This window comes from Hevea brasiliensis, chromosome 3 (assembly GCF_030052815.1).
Source record: "Hevea brasiliensis isolate MT/VB/25A 57/8 chromosome 3, ASM3005281v1, whole genome shotgun sequence".
NCBI classification, from domain to species: Eukaryota; Viridiplantae; Streptophyta; class Magnoliopsida; order Malpighiales; family Euphorbiaceae; genus Hevea; species Hevea brasiliensis.
The window spans coordinates 101,572,423-101,594,778 of NC_079495.1; the positions used below are offsets into that span (position 1 = coordinate 101,572,423).

The 22,356-nt window shown below is 35.2% G+C and overlaps 2 protein-coding genes across 7 annotated transcripts; one reads left to right on the forward strand and one right to left on the reverse strand.

The window, feature by feature from the left end:
* Positions 1–995: 995 nt before the first annotated feature.
* On the reverse strand, positions 996–10,881 carry LOC110669886 (B3 domain-containing transcription repressor VAL2). 6 transcript variants are annotated; one of them, XM_058144206.1, is made up of 14 exons: positions 10,751–10,881; positions 10,460–10,647; positions 10,171–10,297; positions 9,475–9,556; positions 9,257–9,361; positions 8,229–8,872; positions 7,992–8,088; positions 7,696–7,870; positions 6,959–7,035; positions 6,459–6,884; positions 5,809–5,858; positions 4,330–4,443; positions 4,153–4,220; positions 996–2,109 (listed from the first exon to the last, which is right to left on the reverse strand). In XM_058144206.1, exons 2-14 carry the CDS (start codon positions 10,464–10,466, stop codon positions 1,307–1,309), a joined length of 2,775 nt encoding a protein of 924 aa, XP_058000189.1. In that variant the 5' UTR covers positions 10,467–10,647; positions 10,751–10,881; the 3' UTR covers positions 996–1,306. The 6 variants fall into 6 exon arrangements, with proteins under 6 accessions (XP_058000189.1, XP_058000190.1, XP_058000188.1 ...); XM_058144207.1 differs by having other exon boundaries at positions 10,460–10,623; positions 10,751–10,826; XM_058144205.1 differs by having other exon boundaries at positions 10,460–10,841.
* Positions 10,882–15,191: 4,310 nt separating this feature from the next.
* Positions 15,192–21,545, forward strand: LOC110669900 (uncharacterized). Its single transcript, XM_021831759.2, has 4 exons — positions 15,192–15,663; positions 15,757–16,057; positions 19,943–20,064; positions 20,854–21,545. Exons 1-4 carry the CDS (start codon positions 15,544–15,546, stop codon positions 21,298–21,300), a joined length of 990 nt encoding a protein of 329 aa, XP_021687451.2. The 5' UTR covers positions 15,192–15,543; the 3' UTR covers positions 21,301–21,545.
* Positions 21,546–22,356: the final 811 nt, after the last annotated feature.

Consider the following 22,356-nt stretch of genomic DNA (forward strand, 5'->3'; position numbering starts at 1 on the left):
ATGTTCATTGGTATCGTCTCCTAAGTCTCGAGTTTGAACTCAATCATAGCTATGGTAGAAATGATAATAATAATAATAACCTTCAATTGTCCCATTCATCAGCGTCAACAGAAAGCTTTTCCTGATTGCTGTCAAGTTCATATTCATATCCAAGTTGAGCATCTAGATTGCCAATTTTAGACTCTAAAGTTGGTGGCCAGTCCAAATTCAGGAACCCTTCTTTTTATTTTTATTTTTTTTGTATGGGAAGGAAATGGTATTTAGTTGCCTTCAATCTAAAGAAGAGAGTCACGATAGAGCTCAATACCCTAACTTGCGTTGAAGCAAAGAAAGATTATCTACCAATGAGAGCGAGTTCAGATCCCAAGAGACCAGTAATAAAAGAAATAGATTATCTGATGTGTACATACTACTACATCACGTGCACGTCTGTGGATTTCAATTGGATCAAACTACCATTATGCGTGGCGGTGAATCTGACTGGAAATCGCAGGCCTGCTTTGTAAGCCCTGATTTTCACTTCATTTGCTTAGAGAACCTCTAACTAGGGTACTATTGTTTTTGCTTTCCTCTGTCAAATTTTTCTCAACTTTCACTCAAGAATTGCTAACCTACTATACCCTGGCAGTAGCTGGCATCTGCCAGATTAAAAATTTTCACTGGCCAGGACCATGGTTCTTGGTTCTAGAGACAAGTAACTGCCGGATTCACTCGTACAATTAACAGTTTCATCCTTCTCAGCATGTTCTAAGTTCTAATCTGTGCAGATGGCTGCCTTTCTTCATTTCCTTCTGTTTCGAATGAAGTTAATTATAAGCTGAGAACTTGAAATTCTAACAAAATTACTACCATAAAGAGAAAGATGCGAACTAAGAAATCTAATTTGCAATGTCGGTCTTCCGATCACACTTTAATCCGCTGTATGTAGGCATACTGTAGTAGATATCAATGCTGCAGCTAAGAACTGGTTTTAACAGAAGCACATGGATTAAAAATGCAAAAGCAACTTTGTCAACCATTCTCTCTCGAAAAACAAAACATTGTCAATCATTGGTTTCGATGTTCACTATGCTTGAAACATTTCTAACATATGACTATACCCAACACCTCCAAATATATTCATATGAATCCCCATCCTAAGTTATTTAAAAGAAAATTCAGGTTTGTATTATACACATTATACAATGAATAAAGACATCAAACTACAAAAGAAAACAAGAAACAAAAATGTTTCCCATCCCTGGAAGAAGACCTAGACTCCGGTAATTATACAAAAGCAATGTAAAAAAAAAAAGGAAATATAACCTCATACAGGATCATTTTGGCTTTGCTCTGGTCCAGGTCCACGGTTCTCTTCACCTCCACTCTCCTGCTTCTGCTCTTGCACAGCTGAAACAAATTGACAATCCTCAGGAAGTCGTCCTTCACTCTCCCCAGCTTGAGCTGGCATTTGTGATGCTGAACTTCCTTGTTGCTCAGATACCAAGCTTGTGAGGCCATTCTGCTTCAGATATGTATCCAACGGAAGGCTTGCTACTTGAAGAAGACTCAGCATGCTCATACGGGCTAACCCCACCTGTGATTCTTCTTCACGAGCTGGATGACAATTTAAGTCTATATGTCCTTTCCCAATGTCAATCATTTTGTTCAAAAGATTGTTGCTTTGACTTTTGGGTTCCAACTCATTCGCTGACCTATCCTCATTCTCTGAAGGATCTTGGGGTGTTGATACAAGCTTAGAGCTGCTCTCCACTTCAGCTTCATCTCTGGGACCTGACATGTTCTGATCCCTTAGGGCAATCTCTGCTTCATGCTCTGATTGACGCTTCTTCTTGCGCATCATCATGGTCTTAAAACGGCGCTTAACTGTCATGCAGACGGTACATGTACATGTAGGCTTGTGCTTGCCCTTACCACTTGGGGGCTGAATGCACACAATGCAAGAGCAGCCAGGCCGATGCCTGGGGTGTTTGGTTGTTGTAGCAACTACCGTAGTGCCTGGATCACCCGCATCTCCAAGGATTGCAGCATTAGCTAAAGCATCCAGGCCAGAAGACTTGTGTTCCTGGGCTGGCCTATGGATACTTAACATTCTTCGTTTCTTGAACTCTATAAGAAAGGTCATGATAGCATAAAAAAGAAAACACGCACAGCATAACTTCCACAAAGAAATAAAGAGCATGTTTTTATTTATGATTAACAGTTCACAATGCATAAATATACTTAAAAAGCATGCACAAGTTCACAGTAAGACATATACAGGTGTAGACTCTATTCTTTCAATAATAAATTCACTAAATTGACAATGCATATGTGCATTTGTCTTGTATAAAGCTCCCCTAAGTGCAACTAATTATTAGCCAATTTATCATATGGCACTACATGAAGTTGACAGATGCAAAAACTATACTAAGTGCAAGAAAGAACTTAAAGCATTCCGTGTTTAGGAACCTGAGAGTCAAATTTAGATGGTCTCTCCTTCCTTTTTTAGACCTAATATGAAGTAGGAGAACAAGGTAACAATACAAAGACACCATATTGTACAGAGGATTAACCACACATCCATATAGGAGTGAGCAGTTTTCGGTTATAACTAAAAAACCAAACCAAATTGAATCAATTTGAACTATTCGGTTTGGTTACTTGGTTCAAGTGGTTCGATTCAGTTAGTGCTTTCAGGGATTTTAGGTTTCCGATTCGGTTATTTCCAACAAATTAACCGAAAAACCGAGCCGGCCATTATTTTAAGGCCTTCTGATATAAGAGAAGGCCTTCTTTCATGTCAAGTCCACTAGCCCAGTACAATAAGCCATTTCAAGCTTCCAGGAGGCCTGGCCTAGTAAACCCTTCCCTATATAACCTCATCTCAGTAACTGTAATTCCTTTTCTTTCCTCTTTGATTTTTTTTTTCCTATTAAGTCTGAACTGCAATGTGCCCCCTAGTCCATTCCCCACTTGCAACAGCATTACCGTCACTGTTGCCATCTCCTTTGCCCCTACAAGTCTGCAATAACAACAACCCTCACACCTTGCATAGTTGCATCTCCTCATCTTCTAGTTGAGAGTGCGCTAATCTCTTCAATTTCTAGTTGCTACAGCCTATACGCATTGCCATTCTCACCCTCCTCCCTCCCCCGTGGCCTATTTCCACCAGAACCATCATCTTCGGTTCATACAAAGCATATTGCACTCTTAATCTCCCCCTCCTTGGCTCCTCCCTCCTCTGTGGCCTATTCTCCTCATCCTCCCTCACCACCTGTTCCCTTCCCCTCCCATAGTCCCACTCTTGCTCGCCCTTACTTGCCTGCTCCTCCTCCCCATTCTCAATTTCCCTCAGTTTAATAAGGTAATTTTATTGTTCTCTATCTCCCCCTCCTCATGCTGTCCAAGCTCACTGCTCAGTGCATGTAGTTGGTTCTATGATTCTATCATTGGATTGTTTCTTAGGCTTTAATTTGCAAGTAGTTGCTTCTTACTTGTTAGTTGTTACGATATTGTTTCTACAATTGGGGATGTGTGGTGTGATTTTGTAGGAAGATTGGTACTATGATTTTGTTGGAATGTTGTTTCTAGCAAGATTGATACTGTGGTACTGTGGTCTTTGCCTCTGTGGCATGCATTGTGAATTTGTGACAATATTGTATGGTGCTTTTATGTATTATTGTGATTGATTTTCTTAAATTTTGAATATTTGATAACTGCAATGACGTGAATTTAGAACTTTAAATAGGACCAAACAAGTGGGCCCATTCTCAACCCAAATCGAGAAACCGAACCAAACCTAGAATTTCAGTTTGGTTCAATTCTGCCCACTGGCCAGTTTGGTTTGATTAGCTATAATAGGTAATTCGGTTTTTTGATATTGCCAATTCGGTTCGGTTTGAAAACCAAATTGGTCAAATGCTCACCCCTACATCCATATTACCAAAAAAGATACTATAGCACTAATTTATGTAATGCTCATCTAAAATTGCAAGTCTTCAGAACCATACTAAGATGTATAAGTATGATATTAAACTATTCTAGTATAACTTCCAAGGGAATTAATAATTTAAACCAATGATAAAAGCATGTTATGATAAAAACACCCTACATCCAATGGCCATGCAATTTCCTGTTAACAGAGGCACATGCCAGTATCGTAGTTCATACCCTTATTGAGTCTGAGAAGATGTTCCAATTCCCTTGGGCTCAATTCATCAGGAGCCGAACATGAACACCTGGAGACAGAAAATAGCATTGCTGGAAAAATTCATGGGGAGAGTGGTTTCCTCACCAAAACACACACATACACCCCAAAGAAATTGCTATGGAAAACAAGTTAGTAACCTGCTTTGATCCCAAGCATTGTCCACACAAGTCCACTTAGGAGGAAGAAGAACATCAACCGGCAACCTTCGCCACTTACAGCAGCTATCACACTGAGCCCATTGCTCTTGTCCCCTGATGATAAAGCTTAATAATGCCAAACTAGATGGATTTTCTTATACTAAATCACCAAAGGAAGAAATATTGATCCATTCCAGCACTAATAACAGAGAATATTGCATCTTGGGGAAAAAAATGCAGGAAGAGGCTATGGGCCTACATATATTCACTATAGGTGGCACCATTATATGGTGGCATAAATATATAGCAATGGATTATGTATAACTACAAATAAATCTTGGATATGGGGGGAGTTTGGTTGCCAGATTTCAACATTCTCATTTGGAATCACTTTCACGGGAAAGTAGATTTCCAATAAAGTTAATCTATGAATGTTACATTATCATATTTAATTGTAATTTCAATTTTCTATGGAATGTACTTATAGTGTTTGGTTAGGCTGGGGAAAGTAAAAATAAGAGAAGTCAATTACCACCATACCCCTTCTATAAATATTTTTATGTAAATAATCTATAACCATATTAAAATATAAAATAATATATCAATGCAATGAAATTTGCTATAATAGCCACATTAACATGAAATAAAAATATTGCTAAAAGAAGTACTTAACAAATATAATATAATAATAAATTTTTTAAAAGACATCTATGATAAAAATAAATATTTAGAAAATTTAAAAGACGCATCAACTATTAATAATTGAATAGTTATATTCATAAAAAATATTATTATAATTAATTTTCCATGCTCATGGAAAAATAACTTTCCAGACTTTGCCATATACATGGAAAAGTAAGGGTGGGTCCTCAACTTTCTCTGGAATGTAAGATTCCCATATAAATCAAACATGGAAATTTGACATTCTCAAGCAACTTTCCTGAATAATTTTGACACCCAAACTCCCCCATAATATAATGTGTGCTTAAAAGATCCTAGTGGCATATGATCTCAATAATTTCTTATGTGGAATATGGACTAATAAGCTCAGTATCACCAAGATACTAGCACATTGCAGTGAACAGAAAACATAATATCCTTCCACAAAAATGTTTTAACTTCTTTTTTTTTTTTATCTTTTGGCCTCCTCTCATATCACTAATGTATCCAGCACATCAGCAAAGTAAACAAAGAAGGGAAAAACACGAAAAATACGGAGGAAAGTGCATCTCAAAAAGAAAATACAGGTTAAAGAATGATTTGCAATTGAGTCCGACAGTAGACATGAAAATACAATCTTAAAGAGGAATTGAGTTTGAAAAAGTGATTCTGGAAAACATAAGTTTCCCTGTAGCGCACATTCTAGCATATGCATTACAATCCAGAAGACAGATTCTTGTACAAGGACAGTTGCATACAACTAGAAGTGTACTGCTTTCACACAATGAAATTAAAAATATAAAGGATGATTATTCTTACCCAATTGAACGAACTACAAAGATAGTTCTCTTCCCAAAAACTGGAGGTTCCTACATGAGAAAATATATAGAAGTCAGAAATTGAACTACATAGCATTCTTTCTTAAGCAACAAGGTGAATTCATATTCAAGGTTTTAGTAAATTTTGGAAGATCACCAGGCATAAGACTGAATCAACTGGTATTACTTCTTCTAATGTGTTGCCAGTGTGTAAAATGTCCACATTTAAAGGTGAGTTGTGAAGAAGAGGATGAATCCATGATTCCATAAATTAAATATATGCTTAACAGTTATGGACTTGCCATTTAAAAACTCTTTCAGCATCAATATGAAAAATATATACTGGATATTCAATACATGTTCTAATTACTAACATGTGCTCCTTTGTGAGGTGGAATATAAGAATAATATCTTTTTTTTTTTTTTTTGATAAGCAATATTACTATCAAGTTGTGCACCACCAGTACATGAAAAAATCTGTTGAGACCTTAAGCCAGAATGTAACCAAAACATCTTAGACATATCATGCAATAAATGCATGTATAACTGTTTGTGTGTGTGCGTGTCTCTCTCTCTTTAATATATATATATATATATATATATATATATATATATATATATGATAAATAACACTTCAATAAGATTACTCACTTCATATTCTTCAAAATCATGATCCTCAATAGTGACAATGCTAGGCTTGACACTTGGTGGTGGACGGAGCAAATCCTGTGCCTCTTCCCATGTGAGTTTGAGCTCCAGAGAATCTAGGCTATCAATTAAAAGCCTCTTACTTTTAGACCCAATATTTCGTGTTCTTTTTCTCTCAGGAACCAGCAGTGATGGTAACAGCAAGCTCTCCCTCATCCTTTCCTCATGCTTCTCGGATGTATGCCAGCTAATATCACCATTAGTTGAATGCAAATGTTTGGACAGTGCACTCAAATGTGTATCGCTGCTTCCCTTTAGTGACTGAAGAAGGCCAGAGTAACCACTTATTATAGGTAGGTTCTCAGAAACACCCGAAAAGAAATTTTCACTTGAATGAACACCATTAGGAATGGCAGATGGTTGAATGTCCTGTTTATTTAATAATTTATATCAATATTATATGATTAATTTTACTATCACCGAAACAGACTCCATTTCTGTACCTGCATTGCCATATTGTTTGATGCTTTCCTGAACCCCATAACAAGTTTTCCTTCGGGATCCATACGGCTAAATGTTACTGAAAAAGGGATGATAAAACCATATAAGTTATAATGTTGAATCTGCCTCTGCTTCCCTAAAGAACTAATGATAATTAAGAACTACACCTGAATTGCAAGGTAAAAAGGTTCAGGCAAAATACCATGCTATTCATGGATTGATGTCTTTTATCCTTGAGCAAGAATTTAAAACATTCTCACGTATGGATTATTGCATAAATTATTGGAATGTTCATGTTCTTTTGCAATTAGATAAAATGGCATAACTAAATTGGTATGTAACACAGTAACAGCATTTCCACAAAGCCATGTTTCTGGGAGCAGATGCACAAATAATAGTAATTCAATAGACTTCAAAAACAGGATGAAATACACTGGATTCCTGAGTAGAACATGATGAAAGACACAGACATTTGAGGGAATTTTCTGAGTATTTCTTGATGATAAAATGATATACAAGACTCTTATTTATATACAAAGAATCAGACCTAAATAGGAAACTAAAAAATAAGAAGCTAATCATAAGGAGCTAATTACAATAGGAAAATGCAATTAATGCCTAATAATCTGTATTCCTAAAATCAAGGATTCTAACAGAACAGAATAAACCATTATGTCATATAAATTTATAAAATGTGTACTACAATCAAAATCTTCAGAGTGGTGGGACTTAAAAGTACCAGTATCTCCAGCTTGCAACTGCATGGACTGTATACAAGGGGTTACACCCTCCAAAACATACATTCTGCTGTTATTATTTGGCCAAAATCTGAATTGAAATACCCAATCTTTCCCCTTTACATCTTGAATCCTTAGAGGAAGGCCCTCTGGTTGGGAGATAGGAGGAAAATAAGCCTGCATAGCGATTCAATTTCAACTGATATACAGCAAGGCTCATCTACAAAAAGACTTCAAAGATATATGATGGCCATTGAAGGTCAGTTGCAACAATATAACAAAAACTATACAAACTTACTTCAGCACATGCTTTAGGGAGAACTAAACGACCAATGCGACCAGCATCACTTGCACTAAGAACCTTTTCAAACAATGGCACGACGGTGGAATTCGCACTTGATCATAGCAAGGTTAAGGATATAACAATCCAAGTTAACAGATGGGTTAGTAAATCATAAAAATATAACATTCATTGCATGGTTCTGCAAGCCAAAAACTAAAAGGTTTGTTACTTAAAAGACACACTGATGGATACTCTGCAGATATTTGCTGCAACTCTTGGTCTGTTATCCTAGGCCAATAACGAGGAAGCAACTGATTCCGTCCCCGCCCTTCAGTAGGTGGCCTAGCAACACGTATCTGAGAAACCATGCCTGCATTGGACTCCAAGCCTGTACCAAGTGCTGACTTTGGAGGCTTGGGCAATAGATGGCGAGACCTGGGCCCCTGTTGGAATGGAGACAGTGCCTTACTTTGACCCCTTTCATCAACAACAGCACCAGGAAAGGGATTTGGATTCCCTAAAGGGGTGCCCAGGGTCATACTCAAGTTTGTTTGTGCTAGTGATTCATATAACTCTTTTGCTGCAATAGTTGCTTTATGAATCTCTGGTTTGGCAGTTTGAGATAATCCATTTGATGCTTGATTGAAGTTTGAGAAACTTGTAATTCCAATTTCTCCCACAGGAGGTATATTATCCTCCTGTTTCATTTGCCTAAAAGATCCACTTGTCTCCCCATTCTGTAATTGGAGTAAATGTATTGTGCCAATACCCTCAGTAGTGCAGCCTAACTGCATAAGCTTCCTTTCACGATCCAACTGGCTGTCAGCAGACTGCATTTCACCAATATCATCACCTTTTGATGTTCCAAATCCATTAGGTTTTTCACTCCCCATCACCTGTGTAAAAATGTCTTAGTGTACGCTTAATATATACATGAGTCTGACAATGAAGAGTAAAGAGCTTTCATTCAAGGATTGTCCAGCATAAATCTAATATACAGAAGGAACCATTTTATTTCACAAACCAATATAAGAAAAATGTTGACCAATATCAGCAATATTTAGACCACAAAATTTTTAATTCATTTTATAAACACTATACTCTTGCCTTGGCACTCCATTTCTTACAATTATAATACAGAGACATGCATACAGACGAAAGACATTAAGGATGAGTCACTTGAAACCATTAGACACACCATGCAGTAGAACAATCACCAGAAAGCATGAAATTTCTAAAAATGAAAAAGACGAACTAGTATATAAGTAATCTGAACTTACAGAGTTAACCCCTGAACTTTTAGTACAGCTTACACAGTTCACACCACCACCGTGATCAAGTAGCTCAAGCAGAAATATGGAAGCAATACATCCACAATGGAGTCGCTGCCAGTGCCAAATTCAATTACTTAGATATTACATTCTGTGTGGAAGCCATGGGAAGTCTACGAGGAATGAGGATATAGAAATAAATAAATAATTGTTAATTGTATATGTACCTTGCCACATGAAGCACAATCCCTCCAACCAGAATCCTTTGAGTGGAACATGTCACAAAAAATGGATTGCTCGTATGCAGACCTATAGTCATAAAGAAATATCCTCATTAAAATTAGGGATCATAACTATCTCCCACGGTGAAGTCACATCTTCCCCATTATCTTTATCACTAGATAAATAACAGTCAACAACTGATATGCCTGAACGGCTAATTCTAGTTGCTGCCATATTTTTCCTAAAATCATACAAAATTTTAGATTTAGGGTAAAAAACCGTACAATATAAAGTATCATGAAAACAACTTCATTGTTCAGTTGGGTTACCCAATTTCAGGCACTTGCTTTGAAATAATCCTTTTCACAAATCCAATCCCATTGACACCATCAGATTCGAACAAATGGAACACGCAAAGGAAATTCATGGTAATGTCCCAACAACAACAACAATGCCACGGTAAAATATTCAACAAAAGCCCAAAAATAGAAGGTTGAGAAATACAAGCCGTTTAAGAATAATAACACCAAGGAACCATAAATATGTGGACGAGGACGAAATCAGTAGGAAAAAAAATAAAAATAAATACTGCGGCTGAACCCATACAATCTTAGACATCCATACAATTCCATTGCCTACTATGAGTCTATGACTTGCGCATTAGGAAAAAATGAAGCATATAATTAAAGCAACAAATTTACCCGCACTTATCACAGAGATTGGCAAATTCGCCAGATCGCAAAGGCCAACCTTTTCTCGACCCGCTGGACGTCGAGGCTCCGCATACTGCATTCATGCAAGTCTTCGACTTCATTCTCAATATCAATTCTACAATTTCCCAAAAAACGCCAATTCAAATCGCCAAAAACAAATCCCTAACAGTTCCCCGTTTCGATAAAATCCAACCCGTAAATTGGTCAACTAAAGGCAATACAACTCCGCATAATAAATTTAATATATAAAAGCCGGAATAGAATTAATGAAGCTAACCTCTCATCACAATCTCTCGTACAATACGAAAGGCAACTTCAGCTATTTCTATGAGTATTGTGCAGAGATGCCATGTTCGATTTCTCCATATATCAGCTATCTTAGAACTTGAAGCAGTGAGCTTTTGATCAAAAAAATTCTTGGAAAATAAGCCCCTGAAGTACCTGGATCGGGAGTGGTGACGGTTACTGGTGACCGGAGAGAAAAATCAACGATCAAGAGGCGAAAACAGAGCCATGCGCATGCAAAGTTACAGTCTATCGGAGGTGAGAGAAAGAGTTTGGTACTTACAATAAAAATGCATGCACGATGATACTTCAAGACTCGGCGAACTCGCCCATCTATCTTTTTCTCCCACTTACCCTCTTATTTTTCACCCTTTTTTTTAATTAGAAAATAAGATTTTTTGAAAAAAAAAATATATATCTAATATACGCCTGTAATTCTCACTCGCGGTCTTTTGATTGGATAGATTTGAATGGGGCCAAGTAGAAATCAGCGAGTGGAGTTACGTGCTTGCCGAAGGATAAGCGAGTGCGATAGGATAGGAATACAGAAAGAAAATGTACCAAATTATTATTATTTTTGTTTTGAAATAATACAAGGGAAATAAATTATTATTTAATTTTTTAATTAAAAATACATCATTTAATTGTTTATTTTAGTCAATTTAATTATTTATAAGAAATTAAAAAGTAATTAATGAACAATAAAAATATTAATAATGATGAAAATTTAAAGACATAAATATTCATAATAATAAAATTATAAAAATAAAAATAAAATACGGCGGCAGGACGGTAAAATAAAGTGCGCCACTACGCGCTTTTTAATCCAAACGCAAATTTCGCATGCAATTGAGTGTAGACTATGAAGTTACTAAAATATCCCTGTTAGTGGAGTTTTGTTACAATGGTTGCCAGCACAGCTGCCCCTCCCACGCTGTCCGTCCGAGTTTCGTCAACTGTTGACGATCATTGTTCTGTGGCGGATTAATATTCATTATTATTTCTACTAGAAAACTTTCGATTTTGTGAGAGTAAAAAAAACTTAATGACGTCATATTATGAAGTGATGATATTACGTGACCTGGGAGTGCGGTATGTACCTACCACGCTGAAAGAGAAACGCTACCCCACGCGCCCTATGACCTGACCTAGCACGTGCATTGACGCGTGTTAGATGCACCTGCTTTTTTTTTATTAATTTATTATTATATTATATTCCTAAGGCCGAAACAGTTGCCTCTCGGCTGAAACAAGGATTTCCACTTGTTAGGGAATGTTTGGCTGAAAACAAAAACGTAAGCCATAGGAGGTGTAAAGTTAGGAATTAGAAACATTTCAGGAAAAGAAATAAGAGTTATAATATAGTAATTTAAAAGAAATTAAAGTATAGGATAGTCCTATTATTTAAATGAATCTTATATAATTGAAAATATTTCAATTTGAATCTAAATAATAAATAAATAATAATATAGTTAAAAACAAGCATATGTATAGCTTAAAAAGTTGGTAAAATATAATTAATGAAATCATTGAATTAATCATTATTAACTAAAACTATTGAAAATCAAGACCCAACGGTCTTATTCAAGATCTAACCAACTACACCTAACCATCGATTTCAAATTGGAATTAGCCTGAAAATTGGACAATGCCTAGTTGCCAGCCTGATCCAAATATAGATGTGCTCTTGGAATTATCAACCATATATAAATGTCCAGAAATTACCATTATCATTTAATGAAACCTGATTAATGTTCACAATTATCAATCATATAGATGTGCTCTTGGAATTCATATATTTGATATAATACTTGTGATATTGATAAACGGTTGGCATCTAGTTGTCAAAATGAACATTACTATATTGCTAATGCCTAGCAATCTGTTTGTTCATATGCTTGCAGTTTATTGATTTTGAACTTCCATTACAGTTCAGCTGAGTGCAGTTGATGCTGATCCTGGCCTCAAAGGTGACACTGCCCAAGGTAATGTCACTTGGCTTCATTTAGCACTTGTTTGGGCAGTTAATTAATATATTATATCATGTTGTATCATATAATATAATTTTTATTATTAATATATTTAAAATGATGATATGATACATGATAGTTAAACTATTTAATTAAATAATAAAAAATTATTAAACTACAGAGGCTGTGTTAAGAAAACTACAGAGGCCAGTGTATTCTCTAAATGCAAATGCTTGTTCATTCATTCACTGTTTGTCGAGTCACAAAGGTAAGCAGGCCTGTCATTTTCTTTGAATTTTCCCTGGATGAATTGAAATGTGGTATCAGGATTAGAGCATAATAGAAAACCAAGCATAATAGAAAACCAGATAAAGTTTCTCATTTGGAAACCAGGTGCACAGGTTTCACCTGTAATAAACACCTGCTAATGTATCAGTCTTTTTTCTTTATGATATCTTGGCAATATGCAAACTTATAATTAATTTATATATTTTATTATAAAGTGAATGAGGGTAGAATGAATTTTTTTAATTTAATTGTGAAGGAATAATTGTAGGATGGGATTAAAATGAATAGCTTGCTTTAATTAACTTTAATAATAATAATTAATGCTTAATTTGTGCAAATTAAGCTTTTGAGTTTTGACCGTACTGTGTAATTGCTCCCATTGGATTCTCCCATATTCTTTTCACGTCACGCAGGCTCTTGCAAAGTCCTGCTCAAACCTTGAAAGTGCAATCGGAGAAAGGAGGAGGAGGAGAAGGTTAACGCATCATCTTATACTAACTATATCAGAAAAGAGAAAAGGAATTATATATGGTATGCAGATAATTAAGAAGAAGCTAATGTACTGTTACAAGGAAAGCTAAAAAAAAGTTCAAACCCTTAAGGATCTGCTAATAGCCTTCCAGGATTTGGGGTTTTTGGGATCCGGAACTTCCTTTTTCGCAGCACCCTTCCTACCAAAAATGGGTTTGAACAACTTCTTCAAGGCCTTGTTCAAACCCGATCCACGACGCCGCCCTTGTCTCACCTGCGTCACCAATGGAGCTGGAGCCTCACCATTTAGAGGTACATGGAACCGAGACCGACCTACACTTGGCTCCGAAAGACTCCGTCCAAGAATGGCTTGGTTGAGCTGCACCTCAAATGAGAGCCGCTCGAACTGATCCAATAGCGTGCTCTGCTCATCCCCAAATCTTTTGAGAATGACTGCTATTTCGTCCATTGTTTACCATTTTTCATGATTTGGCAATATGCTGCCGTGTTATAGAGAGATGGGGACATGAAATGGAACATTGAAGGGGTTCTCTTTTCGCTTTTAAACGTGACTTGTGGAAGACTGAGCAGAGCAGAGTGCCTTATCCAATCAAGTGACCAAAGCATCAATCCACCGCAATTAATTGAGTTTGCTCCTATATTAATTAATCTATAATCTTAATTTAATCTTTCATTTATAATAATTTTTTAGTAAAATTCAAATAATATAAGAGGGAATGATGTGAATTTGCCTCAGGGTGTTTGTTAAATTTTTATTTTATTTTATTGCTTTTTATGAGATGCATGCAAAGATTTTATTCCATGGTCGTCTCCTTTAAAAGGCTTGTTTCCCACAAAAGTGAGATGACGAGTGTAACTTCTGGGAGGGGAATTCGAGAAAGGGATGTGGAGGGATCTGATTAGCCGTGAGTGATCTATCCGCTGTACTCTAGTGGGCCTAGGGTGATCTACCTTCGTACTCACATTTTTTTTAACGGACGATTTCTTTTACAACTTGTTTAAAACTTAAAAATTTGTAAGAATTAAATTAAATTTTTTTTTTAATTTTCATGTTAAAAAATTATCATTAAATTTTTTAATTTTAAAAAATAATAATTAAATTAAAAATTATATAATTATGTAAAAATTTAATTTAAATATTTTTTTACATATAATTTATTCTATAATAAGAAGCAAGAGTTTTATTCATTATTATTAATTTTTCATAAGGGATGGATTGATGAATTAAATTTTAAATTAATTTGGATGAATAATTTGATCGAATGAATTTATAATTTGATTTAATTAATTTAATCCATCGAATTGGTATGATTCAATTAGTTTGATCAATCAATAAGAGTAAATTTTTTTAAGTGTTGACATAGGAAATTAAACCTAAAGTCTCATAAAAATCTTTAAAAATTACAATCAATTTACCTAACTTATTAATTATATATTTTTCTAAAATATAAACATCTCTTATTCCATAATAATATAATAAATTTTATAAAATATTTTTATTTATTTTGGTATGATTAATATTTCATAAATGTTAGAAAATATTTATGCATTTAAAATTATTAAAATTAAATATTTAATGTAAAATTTAGAAATACTATTAAATATATATAGATATAACATAATAATTATTAAAATTTATATTTTAAACAACTAAAATTTAATTATTTGAGTTTATTTATTTTATATTAATAAATCTTCTATTAATTAATTTATATATTTAATTAATTTTAATAATTAACTTATTGATTAAATAGTTAATTTTGGATAAGTCACTCTAGTAAGTCAACCTTTAAGCTGATATTAATAATTTTGGCCCAAAATATGAAGGGCCAATAGATTGATAGGATCTGCATTTATATTCTGAAAGGCTGTTCTACTTACGCGACACACGGGCCCAATATGGGTCCAATGAGCGGCCCATGCACTACTGGCACTGCGTCTCTCTCTTTACTGCCTATTTCCGGTTACAGCAGGGTGTTTAGGCAGCTTCAAGTGTCTTCATGACTCAAACCTCATAGATTGCGCCCAAATCGAATCCTTGAAAGTTAAAACCCTAGTTTATCTTCTTACAAAATCTTTTAAATTCTATCTTCTAGCTGCTTTTCTGCTTCTCCGATGGTTATCATCCATAGTTGTTCCCTTGTTTCCCCTCTCGAAACCAGAGCTATCTAATCGCTTCATTTGCCCCTTTTTTTAGTATCTTCTTTCTTTTTTTTTTTCTTTTAATTTGAGAAATAGGATCGGGATTGTAGAAAATTCTATAGCAATGGGCTTTTATTTTGGGATTTGATTTGATAGGCCTCGGAGCTCCAAATTGTATTGTGAAATGGATAGAAATGGAATAATTGTGGCAGTATTGTTATTGATTTTGATTGTTGCCGATGTTTCCAATGCTTCCTTGCTCTCGACGTTTCGAAGATTTGTAGCCGTTACGGGCATAAACCAAGTAAATCTCTCTCTCCGTATTTAGGTTTTCTCTTTTTTTTTTTTTTTAAAGACAATAATTTAATATTTGCTTGTTTGTTTGTTTGTTTATAAGATTTCTCCATCGCCAAGTCCAGATCCTTTATTGGTTGTTACTAATGGGAGGTCAAATGGGACAATTTCGAAGGATAGGAAGGTACCAGATGATTCTAACAAGGTTGACTCTGGTTCAAAGGGTTCGATGGCAGGTCCGCCTCCTCAAAACAAAAGGGAGGATGAGAAGTCTCATGGAACGACAAATAGGAATGACAATAAAACGGATTCACAGTCAGAGGTTGGTCAAAATTGTACTGGGATGACTAGACGGTGCAAGGATCAGGATAAATTGGTTGCCTGCATTCTTAGTTCTCAAACTGGTAATTCACTTTACATTTCATAATGTGTCTTCTGTCTTTTGGCGAAACTGCACTTTTTTCATGTATTATTGTGGACAAATACATTTGCTTCCTTTAGGACTATGATTGACCTCAAAACTAATCAAAAGGTTATTTGAAGTTTGCATTAGTTGTATTTAATTTGTGATATCGTGCTATTGGTAGAGTTGGTGGTAGATAAACTGTTATGCAATATTCAAAGGCAGAAGAGGGTGAATTTTTAAACCTTGTGGAATTCAATTCCATGTCCGTTAGGATGTGACTAAAGGACTTTACTAGATAATTTTCATTGTGTGAATCATGACCCTGGTGTGAAATGAGGACAAGTCATAGACCAACAATTGTATGGCGGAGATAATTGGTAAGAAAATATGAATCGGGTACTTTTTCATAAATGTGGAATATTTCACGGAGACACTTCCATAAATGTGGGATCGTTAAAGAGTTGTAGTGGCTCAAGCATTTTGATGTCTCATTTTGGAAAAAATGAAAAGGATAAAAGTTTCTTGAGATATGTTACTCAAGACTGAAGTTTCCTATGGTATTTATATATTTTTTCTTTGAAGCTTATGATATATTATGAAGTATGATTATAGCTCCTCAATCTTCATCAATCTTGAGCCCAATGAGCAAGGACTGTACCTTTAAGTTAGCTCCTTTATCAACTAGGCTAAGATGGGCATCATCTCTAGCAAGAGGAGTTTAGTGTTTCCATAAAGCAAGGGGTTGTATGGACATCACAAGGCTCTCAAACACCTCGGTGCATCCCTCTATTTGATTCTGAAGTTAGCCAGATTCGTGCAATGTGGTATAAAAGATCTGTGGAGTGGACCCAACCACATTTTGGTTTGGGCCCATAACTGGCCTGGTCTAACCTGGGTCAAAAACCATTTTTCTCTCCTTTGAGCTAGACTGGAACTGGGCTGGTCCTGTCTGTTTCAAACAGCATTTTTTCTCAAAAGAAAAAAATTTTTTAACTGTTGGATTGGCTCAAACCAGATTGAATTGAAACTGGGGGACTTGAGGTTTGGTTCTGAGTCCTGAATTCCAGGAACTGGACTAGGTCTACTATGGAGTTCTTACTTGGGCTTGAATAACACTTGATGAATCCTATGTTTGGTTAGACATAATAAGGGTTTACATTGAACTATGATAGATATTTGTGTTCACTTGATGTTCTAATATCAGGATAAATCTGTAAGGTTGGATGATATTTTGCCTTTGTTGGAGTTAGGCTGGCCTAAACTTGGGGGGAGTTTTGGTGCCTCCAAAGGTTCATTTCAAACTATAGGATCATGACAGTAAAGATTGCTTGCTATCACATTTAGTTTCCATGTTGGCGGCTGTTGTTAGTAGTTAGTTTGGTTGTAGGGGATTATTCAAGATGAGGGATGATAGATGAAGTTTGGAATTGATGTTTTCAAATGTTCTATGTTTAATGCATAGTTATTTGAGGGCCAAGGCTCATCAAGGCTCCAAGGCTCTTAGGGCCTAGGCGCAAGTCGCGGGCCTAAGTGAGGCAAAGCGTAAAAAATAAATAAATGAGATAACTTCAAATAACATAAAGGTAAACATAATAATAACTACCATTCAAGTAATAATAAGTTTGCAATCCAAATTAAAATAAAAATAAACTACTCATAGTCATAGTTTAACACACACACACACACACACACGCACACACACACACATAGAAGAAAGAGCAAAATTCATTTAAAATCTACCAATTTAAGATTTTGAATCCACAACACAATATATTAAGTTATTAACAAAACCTAATAGGCACAACATATTAACATCATACAACGTTTAAAATAGGTCGAGAAATTTAAATAATAATGCTAAAAAGAAATTTAGAGTTTTAAACACATATAAATCATGTCACAGTAATTGGTAAACACACTTTCAAATTTCATAACAATACAAACTCTAGGTCTAGGGTTCACAACTTCACATGTATATACATCCATTATAAGGAATCAAAGAAAAGAAGAAGATGGAAGAGATAGAAGGAAGAAAAGAAGAAGCATGGAAAAAAAAATTGGTAGCATAACTGCAGGAGAGCATGCCGAGGAAGAGATGAAAAGAGACCAAAAGAAGAGAAGATCAGAAGAAGCAACAAAAAAAAAGTAGCATATCTAGAGAATGGATAATAGTCGATTGTTGGTAAGTGTCTATTCTCCTTCTCCTTTTTCTTGTTTTTTCTTTGGTTGTGGGGTTTGGGTTTTTTTTCATTTTTTTTTTTTTTTCCTTTGAAGTCACTTGTCGCTCAACAAAGGCTGCACCTCGCCTGGCCTCACCTAGGTGCACCTGGTGCCTCACTGCACCTAGGTGAGGTCGCCCGGCTTTGCTTGCCTGGGCCACTCTCCCTTGAGCCTCGTGCGCCTTCGCCTCAAGGGTGCCTTGGGTGCACCTTTGACAACTACTAAATATTAAGGAGTGGAATTCATATGCATGAATATGTATACCTCTAGTTCAGTAATGTAATGAATATAAGAGGTTAGGCGCTCAAACTAATGACTTCATTGAGGTATTTAATAAGGACATTGATAGTTAAGATGATTATCTCAAGTGTATCTTGGTCTGCATGGTTTGATGTGGGATTGCTCTAGTGCAATAATGATTCAGTCTGGAAGTAAGATTTAGTTGAGTTGAAAGAAACTCTAATTTCCCACAAATATCTTTATAAATTCTGCCCTAGGCATGTCCTTATGAGTGGAAGAAGTTCTAGTTGATTACTTGATTATAGGGATCAGTGGTAGAACAAGCAAGCATTAACTTCACCTTTGTGAGTCAGTGGTTGCTAGGATTGTAATCAGAGCACTAGTTTGGGGCACTGGTCCTTCCAGGAGCTAAGCAATTGAACCTATGAAGGACAAGTGCTATTGTTTGTTGTCAAACTTTATTTAAATTAATAATCCTCAACATGCTGGATGCTTTCTACTGTTGACAGCTGGATTGCAAAGTCATCTCTACTTGTGAAGGACAATGACCTTGTTGCTACTCCATGATACTTTAGATTGTCTTGTTGTCTCAAAAGCCAATAGTTAATCATACTTAGCTAATTTACTTCTAAAGTTCCTCCAAACACAAAACAGACTTAAACAGAATTAAACATAAAGATTTATATGTAAATATAATAACATAGTTCTGTGCATTAATAATTTCTTTTTTATATTATTAAAAAAAATGAAGTATCTAAGATTTTTTTTTTTTTTTTTTTTTTTTTTGTGGCCTACCTTCTATAAAATTGTATTGTAGTGAGGATATTGTTTGCTGCTTTATATTATTAGGTATCTTGGTGCTTATTCTATTATATCTTTATTGGTGGGTGAGCCATCTTTTATCAGCTTTAAAAGGTGCTTTTAGTTTCAATTTTCTCATCTGCCTGGCATCTATTGTTCTATACCATGCATTGGTAGAGAAATCGTTGCAGTGAAAGAACTTCATTCACAGTTGTCTGACTTATAAAATTTATGCTGTTATTGCTGAGATGTATTTATTGAAAATCATTAGTTAAGTTATTAATAAACATCCTCTGGATTTGATGTTCTATCTATGTCAATCATTTGCATCATTTCTGAAGTCAATTAGATAATAACAATTTCATCTATCGTGATAAATTTTACTTAATAGTATGTTAGATGACAGCATTTTTAAAAGTATGTAAAAAAAAAATAATAATAATAAACTATATATTGAACTATTATGAAATTTGATTCCTTGATTCTCATGAATAAAGTGTTAAAAAATGGTCAATCACCCTAGGTTTTTATGTGGTAGTGTAAGAATTCCCTTTGATTACACATTTCTAATATTTATTATTTTCATGCAATGAATCATCTCAATTTCCTTTCTTCCTTGTAGGGCACAAAAAATTTGTGGTTCTAGTCCAGAATGATGGAGAAAGCGATCTGAAAGTGACTCTTTCTGCTCCAAATCCCATTGATAATACTCTCCTTGAAATACCCAAACACCGAACTAGAAAGGTATGGATCATTTTTCTGTTCCTTTGTCATATATATTTATATATTTGGCAACTCAATACCTTACAGCCCAGGAAACTACTCCAGTACTACTGAATTAAAGCTCATTGCTCTTTGTCATATTTCTTTAATCAGTGTGGAACTGTCATGAAATATATGATAGCATGGCATGGATCATTTTTCTGTCCCTTTTTCTTATTTCTTTAATCAGTGTGGAACTGTTGTGAAATATATGATAGTGTGGCATGAGGTTTGGAAATCTGTGGATAGTGGGATAAAGGAAAACCGAAGGAAAGGGAATTCTTTGCATCTGTACTATGTTAGCAGCATGTTTCAAAAGTAAGCAAGGACTCACAACGTCCTGCAGCTTATTGATCTCCAATAACTGAATCAATGTGCAGTTGAGTAATAATATCCAGAAAGCTGACTGATAATTATTTGATTTGGGGCTTTTAGCAGACACCACTGGTAAGATGGGCCTTGTGGATAAAGGAAAATTTTGGACATGATTTTTTTTCCTACCCTAAATGTTGATTGACATTTGTGATCATGGAGATCCTGGCCTTGGTTTTATATCTTGCAATTTAATGAAAGGCAATTGATAAATAAATAACAAGAATTATATCTGTTTAGACGTGGGTCTTTTTCTAGTTAGGTTTCCCTTTATTTTTGTGTTTGATCTTTTGTGGGGTGGGGGTTGCAGACATATGGGGAGTAGACATTTCACCACTTGCAATTCATGCGTACCTGTGTTGGCATCTTTTATAAGCAGAGTTTCCTATTTGTTTTCAGATCAATTTAGCTGTTGGTAACAGCAATGAAGTGATACTAGAAGCTGGAAAGGGGGAGTGTGTTCTACACACGGATCTTCCTGCATCTCAGGGAAACATTTTCATGCACCTTCCTTCTTACAACAAACTGATCACTCCCATTAATGGTGCCTACTTCATAATTCTCACTGTGTTAATTTTTGGAGGGGTATGGGCTTGCTGCTTGTTTAGAAAGAGGAAACAACACGATGGCATACCTTATCAAGAACTTGAGATGGGTTTGCCAGAATCTAGTTCAGCAAACAATGTGGAAACAGCAGAAGGTTGGGATGAGGGCTGGGATGATGACTGGGACGAGGAAAATGCGGTGAAGTCACCAGCAGCACGTCATTTGGGAAGTATCTCAGCCAACGGCCTTATTTCTAGGTCTCCAAAGAAGGATGAATGGGGAAATGATTGGGATGATTAGGACTTCTGCAGTGGAAAAAGAGAGACTTCTACCCATGAGGGTACAGAGTGGAGAAACAAGAAAAAGAATAGATACACAAAATTTAGGTGATGAAATATTGGTTGTAAATCATTCTCACACTTGTCATGCTGACATTCAAAGTTTTCATGTGAAACAATGAGAGTCCAGAGAGGTCATTTTCATTTCTGAAGAACAGAGGTGATGTATCTTTCTGCTTTTTGTGAAATACAAATTGTTCTGTGCAATCCATGCTAGCAGCTTTCATTTATATACATCACCGTGTCTTTTGTTTCCCGCGTAAGATGGCTGCCACCTTGGGCATATAACAGGGAAGAAGCTAAAGAGGATCAAAGGGCAACTCATAAGCCATTTGAGATGGAAATTTTATCTCCTTTTGATTGTTGGTGTAATGAGTTTGACGCATGAACTCAATTCGACTGGAGCAGAGTCAGCACTATTGAGGCTGTGACCCATAAGCGGAAGCAGAGCAGTGATGCCTGTCATTTTTCAGCTCAAATGTAGTATTGAAAGAGGATTATGAAGTTTAAGAATTTTATTAGGTTTATAATTTATTATTTTGTCAAGTTTATTGTTATTTTTCTACTTTCTTTTGTTTAGGATTTCTAATTACAGTTGAATTGAGTTCTTAATTCTAATGTGATTAGGGTTGCAAAAATTTTATGATTTGGTCTAAATTTTTTTGTAGGCAAAAGGTCTATTTTGGCTCTTATGTGTCAATAGTCATAGAAGTTTTTAAAGTGTTTTGGGATTTAAACAAGTGGTTAAAGTGTTTTCGGCTTTAAATAAGTCATTAAAGCTTAAAAAAATATAAAATAAGTCTTTTAAATTTTAAAAATAAATAAAAAAGTTTTTTTACTATTTTAGAAAAAATAACTTTTAAAAGTAGATAAAAAAAGATTGAATTATTATTTGTTTCTAATATAAATTTAGAGTCGTGCACAAATATCCTCTAATTCACCAATTCTTAATCAGAAATTTTATACATCTAATTTGTAATATTTTAGTATGTATCTATTGCATCAGTTGATAAGTTTT

What these genes read in the sequence shown, in the direction of transcription:
- LOC110669900 (XM_021831759.2), top strand. Translation starts at nt 15,544, where the DNA reads ATGGATAGAAATGGAATAATTGTGGCAGTATTGTTATTGATTTTGATT. An exon ending in CCGTTACGGGCATAAACCAA is followed by an intron (nt 15,664 to 15,756) that starts GTAAATCTCTCT and finishes TTTGTTTATAAG; the next exon opens with ATTTCTCCATCGCCAAGTCC. An exon ending in CATTCTTAGTTCTCAAACTG is followed by an intron (nt 16,058 to 19,942) that starts GTAATTCACTTT and finishes TCTTCCTTGTAG; the next exon opens with GGCACAAAAAATTTGTGGTT.
- LOC110669886 (XM_058144206.1), bottom strand. An exon ending in TTGCAGCAAATATCTGCAGA is followed by an intron (nt 8,089 to 8,228) that starts GTATCCATCAGT and finishes GCTATGATCAAG; the next exon opens with TGCGAATTCCACCGTCGTGC. An exon ending in TCTTCTCAGACTCAATAAGG is followed by an intron (nt 2,110 to 4,152) that starts GTATGAACTACG and finishes CCTTTCTTATAG; the next exon opens with AGTTCAAGAAACGAAGAATG.